This window comes from Musa acuminata, chromosome BXJ2-4 (genome assembly GCF_036884655.1).
Source record: "Musa acuminata AAA Group cultivar baxijiao chromosome BXJ2-4, Cavendish_Baxijiao_AAA, whole genome shotgun sequence".
In the NCBI taxonomy this organism is placed as follows: Eukaryota; Viridiplantae; Streptophyta; class Magnoliopsida; order Zingiberales; family Musaceae; genus Musa; species Musa acuminata.
Window position 1 is genome coordinate 38,905,953 of NC_088341.1, and position 17,656 is coordinate 38,923,608.

The 17,656-nt window shown below is 38.4% G+C and overlaps 2 protein-coding genes across 2 annotated transcripts; both read right to left on the minus strand.

Moving 5' to 3' along the window:
* Nucleotides 1-794: 794 nt before the first annotated feature.
* Nucleotides 795-12,471, minus strand: LOC135610786 (ubiquitin receptor RAD23b-like). The gene is made up of 12 exons (XM_065105711.1): nucleotides 12,310-12,471; nucleotides 11,226-11,387; nucleotides 9,659-9,697; nucleotides 9,426-9,580; nucleotides 5,960-6,137; nucleotides 5,722-5,871; nucleotides 5,578-5,643; nucleotides 4,552-4,599; nucleotides 4,367-4,476; nucleotides 1,588-1,669; nucleotides 1,392-1,507; nucleotides 795-1,115 (listed from the first exon to the last, which is right to left on the minus strand). The coding sequence occupies exons 1-11, from the start codon at nucleotides 12,373-12,375 to the stop codon at nucleotides 1,394-1,396; spliced, it is 1,170 nt and encodes a 389-aa protein (XP_064961783.1). The 5' UTR covers nucleotides 12,376-12,471; the 3' UTR covers nucleotides 795-1,115; nucleotides 1,392-1,393.
* A 3,726-nt stretch (nucleotides 12,472-16,197) lies between these two features.
* Nucleotides 16,198-17,482, minus strand: LOC103983178 (probable GDP-L-fucose synthase 1). The gene has a single exon (XM_018825272.2). It carries the CDS (start codon nucleotides 17,346-17,348, stop codon nucleotides 16,356-16,358), a length of 993 nt encoding a protein of 330 aa, XP_018680817.2. The 5' UTR covers nucleotides 17,349-17,482; the 3' UTR covers nucleotides 16,198-16,355.
* Between the last annotated feature and the right edge of the window lie 174 nt (nucleotides 17,483-17,656).

Consider the following 17,656-nt stretch of genomic DNA (forward strand, 5'->3'; position numbering starts at 1 on the left):
TAAAACTAAATATATATTAATTTTCAGCTTAAAACAAAATCGTTTGATGGCTAAACGAGCCTCCTAATTCACTGTCAATACTTATTATGTTCTATTAAACTTATAAACCTCACGGTGAATAGAAGTGGTACTTAATTTCAGATCTCAAAGAATCCTTAGGGAACCTTTTAAAATATATCAAAAGGTTACAGTTAAAATCCCTTGTAACCACAATATCCGATGATTTGACGTATGGGTAATGATTAGCTATTTCGCATAACTACCCCTCACATTGATTCTAAAATTAATACGTTATAGCAATTCCTAACACCAAACCATCTGAGTCGAACAACTGAAAAAAAGTGGCAAGTCAGTCTCCGCTGCGTACCAGGAGGTGAGGAAGCAAAACATCCAACGAACCAGATGGATGATGCATTAGAGAGAGAGAGAGAGAGAGAGGCACAGCCGTTTTGGGGCATCAGGGCAGGTAGTCTTGCCCTGTTCTAAAGCCGTTGCAGGTAATTAGAATTAAATAAGCTTGACCACGATGAGCACGAATCTCACCGTCACCATCCCGATTAAACAAAGCCTACTTCACCATCGACCTTTTACATCAGGGGTGTCGAGTCTGCATCAAACCCATCGAGGAGACAGCAGCAATAAACTTAGCTGTGCCGCCATTTTGGCTGACGTTGACGGGTTTGCTGTTCACAACACACGCAGCTCAAAAAAATTTCAATTTAGTTCAACCATATGACGGGGAATAGGCCAAGATGAAACCAGCAACAAAATGGACATGAAGAATGTAACTCGTATGGAAGAAAAGATATTGTTGAATTTTTATCACCAAAGATTAAATGTTCAGAACGAATTTAATAAATAGAAGTGCCCCCTCTGAGTTCGCCACTACAGCCTCTCTCTCTCTCTCTCTCTCTCTCTCTCTCTCTCTCTCTCTCTCTCCATTCAAAGTACAGTTCTCTCAAACGGTAAGTTCGGTATCAAGTCATTAACCCTTGAAATAGGTTCAATTAGGTGATCAGAGAAGCGTGAAAGACCTTCCCATCATTCAGGTGTCTTGGTTTCAACAGAGATCCATGTGGCATTCAAGAGATAAAATGTTGGCATATGCCAAATCCCTAAGCATAATGCAATCAGTTACTTGTAAGCAATAGTGAACAAACAACTGATTAAAGAGATATTATAGATATTGCTGAAATAGACGTGAAGCATGTCAAGCATAGAATGTCTTATTGTCCAGAAACACTGACACTGACATAAAATTATTTTTCACTTAAGATATATATCAGGATCTGGATGATTCATGGAGCATTCTACTTTTGATAGCAGTGAAAAGAGTTACTAAGTTGATCATGCTTAATGAAAGCTGTGTGTAAGTAAAATTAGCAAAGTACCTTCAATCTTCATCACCAGCATGCTCCAATAAATAGTTTGCTGCCAACTGCTCATTCTTGTCGCAAGCTAGGAATGCTTCGATAACGCGTGCTCGGTCAAATCCCATTGCTTCAAGCTGAACAATGTGGTTGGAGGAGATCAAAAGACCATAACATAGCAGTGCGTGTAGAGACTAAAGAGGACAAAACAACATACTCTTCGGATTGCCTCCTGTTCCTCAGCTGTCACATTTATGGTATGCGGCATCTCATCTTGATCAGCCTGATCAAACATGTCCCTGAAAATTTTAAATACGTAAACATTTGGGACTTTAAGATATGAGGGATGAATTTGAGAATCAGAAAAACATATACAAGAACAAGTCGATAATCCTGCAGTGGGTTCCACAAATTGCAACATTCTGGACAGAATAAGACTTTAACAAAGAAAGCTACAAAAATATGCAGATGCAAAGATGGTTACAAACATGGCTAAGGAGTCAAATCCTCATGACAAGTGGATTAGCAATACATAGAATTGTTTCATTAATATTGTGAAGCAGACAGTTGCAAGCAGACTAATACTTAAATATTTACTAGTCTCGATAGGTTATTCAATATATATTCTTTTCTTTTGTGTACTTGATTGGCTCGGACTTCCCAACCTCAATTGAGTTTAGAATTTGCTGTAATTTCCAAGTACCATAGGGTCATTACACTCAACTATAACATTCCCCCAAACCTCATGTCCACCCCAATGTATTAAGCATAAGAGTGCCTTAGCAAATACATCACAACAACTATGATAATCAGACAAAGTAAAACCATAGGGTCATTGGATAGAAGCACCCTAATCATAGGGTGCCTTGGCAAAGTAAAACCATCTTCATAGGGTCATTGGATAGAAGCATAGGGCTTGAGGAAAGCACCCTAATCCTAGGGTGCCTTAGCAAAGGGTCATTGGATAGAAGCACCCTAATCATAGGGTGCCTTAGCATAAGGTCATTGGATAGAAGCACCCTAATCATAGGGTGCCTTAGCAAAGTAAAACCATCTTCATAGGGTGCCTTAGCACGGTGATTTAAAAAGCGCTAGGCGCCAAAAGGCGCCAAGGTCCAAAAACGCCCGAGGCGCTAGGCGCTCGCCCGAGCGAAGCGAGGCGCTAAAATATAAAAATATATAATATAATTAATAAATATAATTATTTAAAATTTTAAATAAAAATATGTTATTAAATTAAGAAAATCTAAGAGCGGCGAGCGACGGTAGCGACGGGAAAGGGAAAGGGAGCGGGAGGCGCGAGCAGCGGGAGGGCTCGCGGGAGTCGCGAGCAGAGGGAAGGCTCGCGGGAGGCGCGAGCAGCGGGAGGGCTCGCGGGAGTCGCGAGCAGCGGGAGGGCTCGCGACTGGACTCGCGGGAGGCGCGACCAGCTGGAGGGCTCGCGGGAGGCGCGAGCAGCGATAGCGACGAGCAGTGACAGCGGGAGCGGGAGCGACGAGCAGCGAGATCGGGAGCGGCAGCGGCAGCGGCAGCGGGTTAGGGTTGGGTAAGGGTTATATCGATTTAGTTGGTTCGATTGAACCAACTAACAACCGAACCAGGACCGAACCAGACTTAAAATCCTGGGCTCGGGCGAGCGCCCAAGCGGCGCCTGTTTGAAGCGCGCCTCCTGGGACATTAGTGACGCGCTCGGGCCTCGCCTCGCCTCGGCCGAGCGCCTAGGGGAGCGCCCGAGCGCCTCTTTCAATCACTGCCTTAGCATAGGGTCATTGGATAGAAGCACCCTAATCAGACAACGTAAAACCATCTTCATCAAAGGGCTTGAGGAAAGCAGCATACTCTAATTTACCGAGTTCCTACAGATGAAAAAGGGAAAGTCTAATTTTAAACAATATCTACTCTACATACAGCTGTATAAAGTATTATCTAACCATTTTGCAAAAAATACTTCCGCCTCTTAGGAGGGGAATAATGTAGATGCCTCAAATTTTACCTAACAACAGATACATCAGGTCTTCTTTTTACCTCCAAACCATCCTCATATTCATCTTCCAACTCAAGTCTCCCTACTTCGTTTTGCCAGGCACCAGATCACCTGCATCTCAACCAACAGCAAAACCACCATCACCACCAAGAAAAGGAACCCACAATAGTTAAGGCTCAATCTCAACATCCACTAGAGGCACACTCCATGACCATTGCCTTCATAGAACAGCTACTCCCCTCCAACACAATCATAATCTCCACCTCCATCACAACTAATGACCTTGCTTATCCCACATTCACATTTCCCCTATTTCACCCCCATTCCATTACTGCAGGCTTCTTCCATGTTTTCACTAATCCATTCTAATCCACTTAGGCAAAATCCATTCATCACCCCAATGTTCTACATGATCCTTCTCATCAGATACAAAACTACAAACTAGAATTCAAGAATAAATAGAAAAAGGTAGGAAAAGATGGTAGAAAGAAGGGTGGATGGTTTGAATTTATGTGGTTTTACAGCAGTGGGAACTGGGAAAAGGTTGGATACATTAATATCAAAAGCAATGGGAGGGTGAACGATGGATGAAGCCTCTCTATAATCTTAGAGCAAGCAGGCCACTGAACTCATTATGTGTTACTCAAAGAGGATATGGAACAACAACAATATGACAGATGAGACAAGAAAAATGGTTGTTACACAGCATGACAATACAACTAAAAGTTTAAAATAACTAGTGGCAGCTCATATATCCAGTAGACTCTGGAATTAGCTGATGCCTCAAACGACACAACAGAGACTTGTAGTGCTGTTTAGCACCAATAGCCAGATATCTATCAGATAGAAATTTAGGGTATTAAAAACAAAGCACTTCAATAATCATAGTTTGCATTATTAACAGAGACTTGTAGTGCGGTTTAGCACGATAGCCAGATATCTATCAGATAGAAATTTAGGGTATTAAAAACAAAGCACTTCAATAATCATAGTTTGCATTATAATAACTCACCCTTCAAACCCTTCAATAGGTTCATTTATTAACTGAAGAAACTCTGCATGGTGCTCTTGTATCAATCTTAAAAGTTGAGGATTTTGCTTGCTTAGTTCCTGAAGCATTGGCTGCAAGAAAGCAATGGTTTTAAAAGACGTTACATTTTTTAACGCAAATTTAACCTCAGATGAGAGAGTACTGACCTGCAAAATCTGTGGATTTGCTTGAACCATTGCCCGCAGAGCTAAGAACTACAATAACAGTTAGACGTCTTAAAATGGTGATTTGAAAACTCTAAACCATCTAGAGCTTTATAAGTTCCGAGTTTAATTCACTGGCAAAGCTCCTTTTGATCCAGTAATTATGTCCAATCATTTATAGGTACATATGCAGCTTCAATGAGTTGGTTTTATCACCTAACTGATAGCTAACATGGTCTTATTATGCTGAATTTTACATCATGTAATTCTTCCGGTTTGCAGCAGAACTAACATGCATTGCATTAATAGTAAGTCAGTTCTAATTGATTCAGAACTTTTCTGACTAAAGAAAGAAAAACTACAGACATAGAAGTCAGCAATTCAACCCTCGCAAAAATAAAGAATATAGTGATTGCAGTCATGAGAATCAAAGATAAAAAATCAACAATAGATGTAACCAAATCATATAGAGTGGCTTGCCATATGGATAATTGTAATAATCAGAAACAACAGCTTATTACTGCAGAAACACTAGTGATGGTTGTGGTAGGTACACTAAATTTAAAATTAGGGTTTAATTAAACTGACTCAATTTCCCGATTGGAAATATCTAATGAAGAGTATCATTCAGATCAAAGATAATTAGATTCATTTTTACCATCGTTCAACATGACGTGCTAATACTACAATTTGTTTCCTAAATAAAATTACTGCTTAAACTGGAACATAGCAGTTCAATTTGTACTTAGCATTTTTCCTTGGACAATTTAAATTGGAAAAACACTACCCGCAAAATTGCAATTTACAAGGACAACCTGAAATCTAGTACACTTCGGAAACTTTCAAAATGTCATAATTTTTTGTGCTCCAGAGCATGTGATAATATTTCCTTCCACAGCTAGGCTAGCAAGTTCCTTGTGAAAGTTAAAACCCACTATCAAACATAACTGAAAAATAGCAATTAGTATAAAGGAGGATTAGACATGTGAAAAAGGACTGAAATATCTTTCAGACTTCAGATTAACATACCTGTTGGTTATTTCTCAGGAAGTCGAGAGATCCACCACCAGTACCCACTCCAGTATTAATATTGCCCTGTTAGAGTTAAACAGTAGGTTTTTAAGTGCCACATAAAACAAACAATAACAACCGTACTGAGGTGTAATGCTGAACCTGTGGAAACATATTCAAAGGAGAGGAATTTGGTGCACCAGAGGGATGACCTGGAGCAGCTAAATCAGTTGAATCAGCCCCTTGAGCAAATGCCTGAGATGAAGGGAAAGGATCAACTGGAACTGCAATTTCTGCTGTTGCTGGGATACCCTGATGTAAAAATATAAAAACTGTCAATGATATCATAGTTTTTTCCTTTTTTGCCAGTTTTACTGTTGAGGATATATCAACTGCCTACAGAATACAAGTATTCCACAGCACGCTCTGGGTTGTTGTAAGCAACACGAAGTGCAAGCAAAACTGTCTCTCTATCCCAGTTACCACCACCCATCTCCATCAATTGACCAACCATCTGCTCAAGATTACTCCTCTCAATTAAATTAGATGCAGCTTGACCATAGGCGTCAGCAGATGCCCTGAAAAACATGACTCCTAGTTACTTTTCCAAGTGGAACAGAGTTATCAGCAGATGTTACTGCAAATAAAGGCTTTGTAGATGACTAGATGTTCAAGAATCATGGAAGGGAAATTTACATGAAAATTTCTGCTTTTACTGAACCATAAAAGTTTAAAAACAAGATTTCCATTTCAAAATAGATGATAGAAGTCTGCTAATATAAATTAAAGGACCAGCCAAAAGTAGCTTGCTTTGAGCTCGTAGTCTAATATATATGCAAATAAGGTGTTTATACAGCATCACATTGCAAGAAAACTTTGTAACTCACTATAGTAAAAAACGAAACATCATACAAGGGTGTTCCCAATTAGTTGGCCACTAACATCTTCATCCAAACCTAGAAATATGCATCCATCATGTTCAACTTAAGTTTTGGACTCATTTAGAATTGGTTATCAAATTGATGACCAAACTCCCAAGATACTGCCAGATTCCAAGAAAGTTCAGGTAAAAGTTAGGGTTATCTTAGTGCATAAAAGTCTCGGTTATCTCAATAATTTTTTGAGAAACACACCAAGTTGCGTGATTGTTTCTACTAACATCAATTGCCATAATTGACATTTTTGGGTATTGCATAAATCATAATTGATGCACCAAAAGAACAAACCAAAGTCTTGAAAGCATGGATGAAAGCAATCAACAGTGTTGGCTTACTTGTGGTATTTAAAAGCAGATGCAGTTCAACAAAATTAGTACATAATTAAGCAATGATAGTTGTTTCATGGCACAAAGGCCTAAGCTGATATTTCTTTGATATCGAATAGTGTCAGCCATCAAAATTTAATTTAGCCATACATCAAGATCATTGGCATGAGTCAACATGGAATGCTCCTATACCTTTCTAGTGCAGTATGTTTTGGCATGTCTCGATCGACAACAAGCCTAAGTTCTTAATAGCAAAATATATGTCACATCCACCTAAAAAGATTATAAAATATCATTATTGTAATTTAGGTTCTAACTTAAACTTATAGAATAACATTAATTTAAAACTTATTTTAGGCGATAATTCAAAAACTAAAAGGTTTAAATAATGAATGCCATATTCAGAGACCATACATGACAGCACCAAGATAATAGTAACCACCGTTAAAGCAATATTGTTGAGAAGAATATATAACACATGTATATGATCATATTTTCAGGAAAGGGTGGAACAATTATGATGTATGCAACACCACTGCATACTGAGGCCAAACAAACTTATGGAATGGTCATACAACCACATGTACATGGCCACCAGACTGCATTTCAGAGCATCGAGCACATAATACCTACCACTAATTTTTACACATAATATATAGGTCCTGGCCAAAAAACACACAGAACAGAATGTGGACAGAAAGATAGAAGATGATATTTACACTTGCAATTCTAATGGATATGTCAGTTCAAAACTTGATCACTCGTTCTAAGGCTAAGAATCCTCTCATTGCACTATCCCAATGATTACATCCCACACATTAGCTTTGCTACTCCAATGACCTGGCTTAACTTTTACCATTAAGAAATTTGATCAATTATTTTAAGGCTAGTAGGATTCTCTCTCTCTAATGGTGTCCTCCATGTTGGTTTTGCTCTTCTTGAGACCATATTTGCACATGTAGGACTGCACCATCAGCCTTGCTAGCGCAGACCTTACAACCATAGGCAATAAAAGAAGACATCTCTTATTTAGGTCATGTTGCAATTGAGATCGTTGTTCATATTATGATGTCTAGATGTTTGACCTCCTGGACGAAAACAGATCTTTCTGGTACTCACATGCTACAATGAAGTTATTTCACTTGTTTGTTCTTTTTTCTCCTGTTCCTGACAAGAACCCATCCAATTGGCATAACACTTCACATTTCGTGATCAAAGGGTTAGATATCAAATTATTTCTTCTAGTTGGGATGCATCTAAATTTAGCAGAATTTAAGGTAAACCTTATCTATTTATTTGCATCAAGATATACAGCCTTCCTTTAAGTTTGAGAAGTAGCTCATAAACCATCACATATAAATAATATAAAGAGAAAGAAGCAAAGATACCAAAAGTAAACTATGAATTAATAGAAATACTGAGCAGTTCTTGAGTTCAAGCTTAAGTATGTTTTCTGGATTTCAAGCATGCATTGACATAAAACTGTCAATACACTTTTACATCTAAAAAGGATGGCCGAGTAAATATGGCTCCCACAAATGTGGGTAAGAAGGTCAAACGACATAAACTCACCCCTGCAAGTAGAGAGGCTCCCGTGACTTGAATTGTGGTCATTCACATCATGGAGGATATACCTTAACATGGCATTAATGGTAAATTTCATGACAGCTTCTTAAGAAAAATTAATGATGAAGGCATACTATAAACCTCAACAAAACTTGTTTTTATGAATTCATGTTGGTATGTCTCATGCGTTCATGTCTTAAATAGAATAAATACAACTTGAGTATTTTCACAGATCATGCTCCAAAAAGATTTTGACTCAAACTAAGGAATATAAGAGGCTGCAAAAATTGTCATGACCCTTTTTTTAAGGTTAAGAACAAGATCTATGACCCTACTGGTTGACCACTAGTTGGTTGATTCATTAAATGACAACTAGATGGTGGAGACAACAGGTACAAAGGCTGAAGACATTACAAATTGGTAAGACTATACTATTAGAAGATGCAGAAGTTGCTCATAACATAATTGAAATGCATCAGAGCAAGCATTTTAGCCTTCACTAACATTAAATGGAAAACCTTTGTCTCCTTGAAAAAAAGTACTTGTACTTTGCAAGCCAAGTGGCCAAGCAATTTAAGAACCCATCATCATTTAATGTGTCATCAAAGCATGAGCTAGCCTTTCCTTTAAGGTTAACTAATTAACCATAATGAGTTGGCAGATAACACTTCGAAAGGATATTTCATCTACAAAGGCTCCTTAAAGAAAGCACAATAATTAATAAACTCAAAGAGACTTATGCCTTTCCTGGAACTGCACTTTGACAATGAGTGGTAAAAAACAAAAAGTCAAACACAAACGAACTCTAAAGTCGTACTAATGAATTTGAATTAATGTGCTATGTATGCATTATAGAATGACAAGCAAATACTAATTGTATACAGAACTCAAACTCCAAGTTGGATCCTTAAGAACCAGTTGAAGAAAACTAATTGTGGCCCTGGAACAAGAAGAAACTCGGACCGACACAGATGATACACCAATGTTGTGGGACATATTCTTAAGAAGGGGAAAAGGTGTCACACAGTGGACTTACAGAATTTGTGATGGAGCTTCTGCTGAAATTCGAGGTGGAACTTGTGCAGGAACTTGCGATGGAGCTTGTGCTGAAACTTGAGCTGGAACTTGCACTGGAACTTGAGCTGGAGGTTCCTTGGGAGCAGGATGCTGGACTGCAGAAGTTGTTGGAGGCTAAATACAAAACTTGGTCAGAAAAGACTATGTGCTAATTCTTTCAGGAACAAAACATGTATGTAATACAAGAACTACCTGTGCAGATGAAGACCCACTGGAGCCTGCAGCTTTACTCTGAAAGATAATGAAGCAATTAAGTGCATTAAATACAACAAAAAGAAACATAAATGCAGCAAGTCCAAAAAATAGTACTAGTATGCCAAATACAAGGCACAATGACAACAAAATTAAACCACTTGTTGAGAGATGGAATATCTACTTAATAGCCAATCTGAAGTAAGAAAGTTATTAAAGACAAAAAAAGAAAAAGAGAGGAATTACAGCAGGAAGAATAAGAAGAATTGCAACTATAATACAGTAAAATATAAAAAATCTCCAACTTTAAATAGATAAGTTGTTAAGAAGAGCAAGAAAAATGAGCCTATAATATGTCATTCAAACACATTGTTCACAAAAATGTAGAAGAAAATAATGTGCATTGTAATGTAATAAACTATTTTACATATTTAACTGGATCTTGAAAATTAGTCAAATTTTATGTGACATATAATACTCATTTTTCTGTAAAATCCGAAAATTTATAGGACTTACCCCATGGGTTTACTAAGTGTAAATGAACGAAAAGGTTAAAAGTCTTGTTTATTCTTGTCCATAAAACCAATTCCTATAGTAACTCTCTGCCGTGTCTTAGATCTCCAATCAATTTCATAACTATAAACTGAAACATCTGTACAACAAACAGAACATCTAGAGAGATAAAATGTTAGAGATAAATGTTTAGTAACTGTGCCTTGGAATATATCTGAGAAGTGTAAGTTATCAAATATTCATTTGATCTTGACTTGCATATCAAAATTACAGAATAACTCTATGTGAAAACAAAGAATTTTTTTTATGAAGCAATTCACATAATTCTGAATCAGATGAAGAAATATTACCAGTTGGCAGTAACCCACTTTAAAAGAAGACTTTTGTTACCACAAGAAATAAAAACAGACTATGAATGTCACAGCGCAGATAGTTACACTAGTTACAGGAACTTCTACTAATTGACAGACATAACAATGACCTGCATAGTTGTATTGTGATTAGAAATCATGCCATCTGATGTTTGATGTTTTCAGAGAAGATGGAAGCAACCCCATGTACATCCAACAGCAACACTCATGGTAAACTGACCCAGGAAATTAATGTGGAAAACAAATTTGAAAACCATAAGTTTACAATATGCACATATCCGGCATTGCAAGCTCACTATAAGATATATACGGAGGCACATGTACTGATCGTGAAACAACCAATGACAAAACAAACAAGGAGAAAATATTGTGTAAGCTAAGTATTATATGGTTACCAATCTTGAAACCTTTCTTTCAGCAAATAGCAAGCGGCAAGAATGCTTGTATAGATATTCTACTGAATGAAATCTTGAACAACAACAATTTTCAAGTTTCTCACTTCGTTTGGAATTTGCTAGTAACATGCTACCCTCACAATACAAGTACATTTTGGTTTAATACAAGGTTAAATCTGTAAAATTTCTAGTTACAACAAAACAGCCAAACTAATTTTGGATTGCTATTGCAAGCTAAACAATAGAAAACTATTTATTGAATTCAAATATTGCCTGTAACATATATACCTTGCTAAGCATGACAACAAGGAAACCATCTTCATTAACTTTGTTCTCTTCCAATGTGGTTTCATCTTTTAAAACTTTTCCATTATGAATCAGCAATTGTTGCCCCCACGGATAGCTGTCTTTTCCTTGTTCTTGCTCAATGTTTTTCTTCACAGCAATAATCTGGTACATAAAAGAAAATGTTCATCAGCAAACTGTTATACAACAATAGCACTGAACAGCTAAAAGAACTAATCATCCTCAACAAACATTACATGTTAATTGATGTGTAAGGTCTATATCAACAGTTTCTCCAAACAGTCTTAACTAAGAGTTATTTTTATCCTTTTCTTTTTTCAGATCATCCAACAATCAGTGACCAGTTGATAGCTCAACAAGAAAACACAGAGAAAGAATAAAGTGGGTTCCATCGCAGATCTTATTCATTGCACAAAGAACGCACATAAAATTGTTAGAATGCAAAACCCCATAACCATAATAAAATAAATGTTTGCCTGTAGTTCCTGATAAAACACAGATGTTGAGAAACCTATGTGTTTCCATATAGAAGACATCAATTTGATTAACTAATGAGCTTTTATAAGCTACTAACGGACACTGAGCACACGCACAAACAACTTTAATACTCCAGAGATGTTCCCCCATTTTCTCTGGATATTCAATATCCTTAACCAATGGTTTGTATACGATAATTATAAGTTAAGAAAACAGACAAAGAGGTTTAACAACATGTGCCAATAAAGCTCAGGTCCTATAAGCACTCAACACGAAGGAAAAAAACAGAAGTTGGGGAGAGGCCGAAAAACCACCCCAACTGCTAATCAATATAGAAATCTACCGATTGACACACATCCGCATTAGCATTAAAAGTTCAGGAAATAGATCAAATAGTAATCGAGAAAAGTATATCCTAGCAAAAAGAAATTGATTAAAAAGGACATGAAGGTAGAAAGGATAGTACATATTCCATCCCTCAAAATCTGAAACAGGAGGAACAGAAAAGACAATAAGACCAAAAACTACGGAACGCCCGTCCCAGGGAAGAACCGACGAAGTCGATGTTCCGGTGGGCTCGGGATTGTACCGTGTCGTTGGGCTGAACCCGGATCACGAAGTGGGTGCCCTTCAGCGTCTTCACCGTCAGCTTCATCGCGATCGAAACCCTTCGTTCCCCGTCTCCTAAGACCCCAAATCTTTCTCCTCTTCTCGAAAGCGGGCGAGCGACAATGGGAGACGAGCGGAACCCTAACTGAAGGAAGAACGATATATAATAAGAGAAGAAAAAAAAGGAAGTCGGAAATAAAGTACCGACCCGTCGTTTCAACTTCCTGACCTGGCACTCTGTCCGATCAAAAGATACCGACGGACCCATACGTCCGTCAAATGAAAATGAAGGTACTTTCGTGAGTAACCATTTGTGAGTAGAAAACGTATTCCTTCTTGTCTTCTTCGGCGGGCTGTAACGTGAGTGGAATAGTAACGTAAAGTCCAAATTTCATAGACCATACATTTTGGATTGTAAGTTAGAGGTTCAAACTAACCTTAACAGCTTATAATTAATATTCTTATGATGATAAGACTCTTATGTATTAAGTATTTTTAATTTTGCTGTTGCAACTCAAACTAACTAACTATTGTTATTATTAATCAAGACAGGTTAATTTAAATTATTTGAATGAATATTAACAAAAAAATATTAATATATACTTAAAAATATAGATTTTGTAATGATGTAATGTATACACTTATAATAGATTGACGAATCAATATTTTTAGTTATAGAAGGTTTCAAAATAATACACTAGCTAATTTAGATAGCAAAAAAATTTATTAAACTATCACAAGATACTATATTTAAAATCAATATCCATTTTTTTGAATCATTTACACTTTTTTTTTGTCATTAAGCTCTATATAAAAAATTCCCATTTTATAATGCACATTATGGAATAAATTATTTTTTTTAGCTTTATTCATTATCCTTGAAATTTTTGTCCATAAAGGAGAAGAACAAGGTCAAGACAAGAAGATATCCCACCATGAATTTGCCCCCATTTTGAAGTAGAAAATCTAAAACTGGTACCAATCTAAAATTAGTACAATTAGAGTTGATTCTTAGTGCTCATGTTAGGAAGCACCATCTTATTGACAAAAGATGAACAACTTTTACAATATTGTGATGGTTTGTGGAGTATATTTATGACACCAAGTTGGAGAAATAGAATGGGTAGAATCTGTGGTGAGTTTTGTGGTGCAAACAAGCGTGCGTGTGTGTGTATATAATGAGAACTGTCAAGAGTTTTCATTGGAAAAAAATGATTGCAATTATATAAACAAAATGGCAGGAGAAACAGGTTCACCAAACAACAAACAAAAATAGAATACACTCCATAGTTCCTTTCCTTTCTACCAATGTTACACAAAAATCACATCTTGTGAAAAAAATATTGTTTGACTCGAAAGGATGTCATAGTTGTGATGAAAAATTTAAATACTGATCAAACTAATAGATACTGATCCATATTCACTGGATATTTACCAAATTCTAATTGCAGAAATGGATTGATCATTGGTAGATGTATAGAAAAAAATGCATACGAATTAGTTTCCAATACCTGTGGGATCAGAAAATGCCATAAAAGATGAATCTAAAACAAAAGAAACTTGATTGACTTCATCTAAACATGCCACTTAATAAAGATTGACACAAGCTGTTATCTCCTTAGATGAGTTGACTACCCAACAAGATCAGCATAGTTTGATGAAAAAGCCACATTTAATAAAAATAAATGAGTAGGTTAAAATCATGACATTCAAATCAAGGCGATACCATAAAGGAATATGACAGCAGCAATTTTTTTTTTGGGGTCTAATTCGCATTGAAGAACAGAAGAATCAAAATTCAAGAGCACTTGTGACAAAATAGCTAAGCAAAAGTCATCTGACAATTCAATATTTCCATATTGATCACTGATTATATTTACTTAGAAATGATTACTAAAATTCCGAATTCAGTAACCAATATCAAATTTTTATCCCATCATGTGCATCAAACAAGTGGGCAAATGATCCTCCAAATATAGATATCTGGAGAATTTGCTAATTTATCACCATGTAGTAACATAATTGACAAAAAGCACAAACTTTATATCAGCAACCGATTGCTCCAGGAAAGATTATCGCAACATTCTGTACGTCCAGTAATCAGCTCTTGCATCCATTACTAGGTAGTCAGAAAAGTGAGGATGGATAATATGGTATGAAGAAGAATGTCGTAGAGGAGTCACTTTTCCTAATAGAGATGTATATCTTATACAGGGAATGCCATGTAAAATTCACATAGACAGAAGCAAAGTAGGTGCAAATTGTCAACAGGAAAGATCTTTGAGATGCAAGTGGAGATCCTGAATTCTCAGAGGATACCACAGCCTACAATCTGTAAGTCAGCGAACACGACATAGAACATAAGGGCTTCGATTAAGGTACAAAATATAGTAGTTTAGCTGAAAGTACAAAGGCATGGCACAATCTTGAAGTGGCTTCCCAAGGCATATCTTATTTTTGCACATACAGCTGGAGGCAATATAAAGATGCAACCCAAAAGGCATGCAATTTCAAGCCACAGACAAATCCGTTGCAATTGAACAGAAAAGCCAAACATGAGATTACTAAGAAGATTACGCCCAATATAAATAAACATAGGTCTTCAGGATATGTATAATCTGGCTAATTCAAACTCGCAAAAGTTCTTGGTTTATGTGGCATAAGATAAAGAAAGGTAGACTGATCTTGAATTCTAGGTCAACAGATGGAAATGGATCAACAATTTGATCTCCTATTGGATCTGAAACGAAGTTTGCACAAGGTTTTCTACATAGTTATTCAAGCAACAAAGCTTGGAGATCAGAAATGTTGTGTGTTTTTCTACATAATCTAAGTGTAGAATGAACCTTGAGTCATCAACCAAAATCAGAAAATAAAACGGGAGAAAAGGAAGATAAATTAGGACTTATAATACTTTTTCTCCTCTAGTATCTATATAAACTGGTGAAACATCCCAATGAGCAGAAGAACAGAAAATTGATATGGGAAGGCCTTGACAACTTTCTTGAGTATAGTCTAAGAGAGGCTACCATAGCTTCCACCTGAAGACTAAAGAGGCCATCACACTGCAACAAGATTAGTTACAATCGAAACAGTTCAGCTATATGGCATAAGCAAACCACAAAATACTGTAAGCATATTGCATGTCATTTCTTGGAACAAAAACCTCAAATTTAAATGATTTCCCTAGTAAAGCAATTTATGGAGAACATAGTCCTAATCCAGGAGAGAAGCACAATGCCTGACGAATGTTACTGCTAATTTACCTCGATGTATAATCTCAAGGTACTTTTATTGCATTGGACTAAAACGTCTACAAACTCCTCCAGAAAATCAACTTAGCATAATTGAAATAGTGTGGTGGAAAAAACATGAACAACATTAAGCAAATAGGAACACACTTTTCTGTAGCTGCGTCAATTCATCTGTTACCTAACCGCTTGATTGAATGTGTACAGATCAAAAACCTCTACAACAATTTGAACACAAAAACCTTCATAAAAAATCCTCATAAGAATACTCCTAGAGATACTTTGATAAATACCAAGAGCCACTTTTTGTTTACATGTATACAAGAAGAAAATATGTGAGCAAACTCATAAAAATCTGTCATAGGTTTAGGCAGCAGCAAATCAGATAGCAGAATGATCAGTTTAAAAAAAGTTGCAGACGGAAGAGCCAAACTAAGTTCACCCCTAATGTGTGATTCATGCATCAGTGAAGATATTTAAGTTACCTACAGCATCAGCTGGTGAAGTTGAATATTTACCTGAACTTTCTTGCAAATACAATTCTCGCTAGACTCAACCACCAATTTTTCATATTTATTTTTTTATCGATCTAACACATGCAAGTAACAACAACACTGTAACAGCTTAAGTCTATTTTATAGAACAAGTAAATCAATATAATATCGATGCACATAGGTCAGTACTTAGTGTTGAATAGACTTGTCCTAGAAGCAAATTGATGGTCATGACTACAACACTGATTCAAGTAATAATGCAATTGAACACTAGTTGATGGCTAATGGTCGATGACGCTATCCACATACCACTTGTACGTATCCGCCAGCCCCTGGCGGAGCGGGATCTTCGCCTCCCACCCCATTCCAGCCAGCTTCGAGCTGTCCATCAGCTTCCTTGGCGTCCCATCGGGCTTCGTCGAGTCCCACACGAGGTCCCCTTCGAACCCAACTACTTCCTTCACCATCTCCGCAAGCCCCTTTATTGTCACCTCCTTCCCGCTCCCCACATTGACGTGCTCCAACCCCGAGTACCGGTCCATCAGGAAGACCACCGCGTCGGCGAGGTCATCCACGTGGAGGAACTCCCTCAGAGGCGAACCCGTGCCCCAGACGACCACCTCCTTGGCGCCGGAGATCTTGGCCTTGTGGAAGCGCCGGATCAGGGCCGGAAGGACATGGGAGTTCTCCGGGTGGAAGTTGTCGTGGGGGCCGTAGAGGTTGGTCGGCATGGCGGAGATGGCGTCGAGGCCGTGCTGGATCCGGTAGGCCTGGCACATCTTGATGCCGGAAATCTTGGCGACCGCATACCACTCGTTGGTAGGCTCGAGGGGACCGGAAAGAAGGGCGGATTCTGGGATGGGCTGAGGGGCGAGCTTAGGGTAGATGCAGGAGGAGCCGAGGAAGAGGAGCTTGCGGACAGCGCCGCCAGCACAGCGGAGGGCGGCGTCGATGATGTTAGTCTGGATCTGAAGGTTGACGGAGATGAAGTCGGCGGGGTAGGTGGAGTTCGCGTGGATGCCGCCGACCTTGGCGGCGGCGACGATGACGTAGCGGGGGCGCTCGGCGGCGAAGAAGGCCTCCACGTCGGCCTGTCGGGTGAGGTCGAGCTCGGAGTGGGTGCGCAGGAGGAGGTTGGTGAAGCCGAGAGCGAGGAGCTTGCGGTGGATGGCCGAACCGACGAGGCCGCGGTGGCCAGCGATAAACACCTTTACCGCCGTATCGGAGAGGAACGAGCCGATCACCTCCATGGCCTCGGATTCGACTGCACCCATCTCGCTAATCCGGGAGAATGGGAGACGGAGGAGATCGCCGGATCCTTGTCGTGGCGGTGCTGCGGGGAGGAGATCGTAGGAAGAACTGCCAGTAATAAATGGGGAAACTAGAAATGGGGAGGGCCATGAGAGCAGCACGTGACCATACATACCTATGCATACAAGGTGGATCGGGCCCAATTTGAAGATCCGAATGCGATTTGGTTTGCATCTTGCGGGTGAACTCGTGTTATCTGAAGATCCGATTGTGAGATCCGAATTCATTTGCGTCCTGGACGTTCAGTTCCTGCCACGTGGCTCTCTCCCGA

Excerpts from the sequence above, each read along its gene's own strand:
- LOC135610786 (XM_065105711.1), bottom strand. The coding sequence starts at position 12,375 with ATGAAGCTGACGGTGAAGACGCTGAAGGGCACCCACTTCGTGATCCGG. Across the intron at positions 6,138-9,425 it reads GAAGCTCCATCACAAATTCT|GGCATCTGCTGACGCCTATG; the intron begins GTAAGTCCACTG and ends CATGTTTTTCAG. Across the intron at positions 5,644-5,721 it reads CTTTGAATATGTTTCCACAG|GGCAATATTAATACTGGAGT; the intron begins GTTCAGCATTAC and ends TAACTCTAACAG.
- LOC103983178 (XM_018825272.2), bottom strand. The coding sequence starts at position 17,348 with ATGGGTGCAGTCGAATCCGAGGCCATGGAGGTGATCGGCTCGTTCCTC.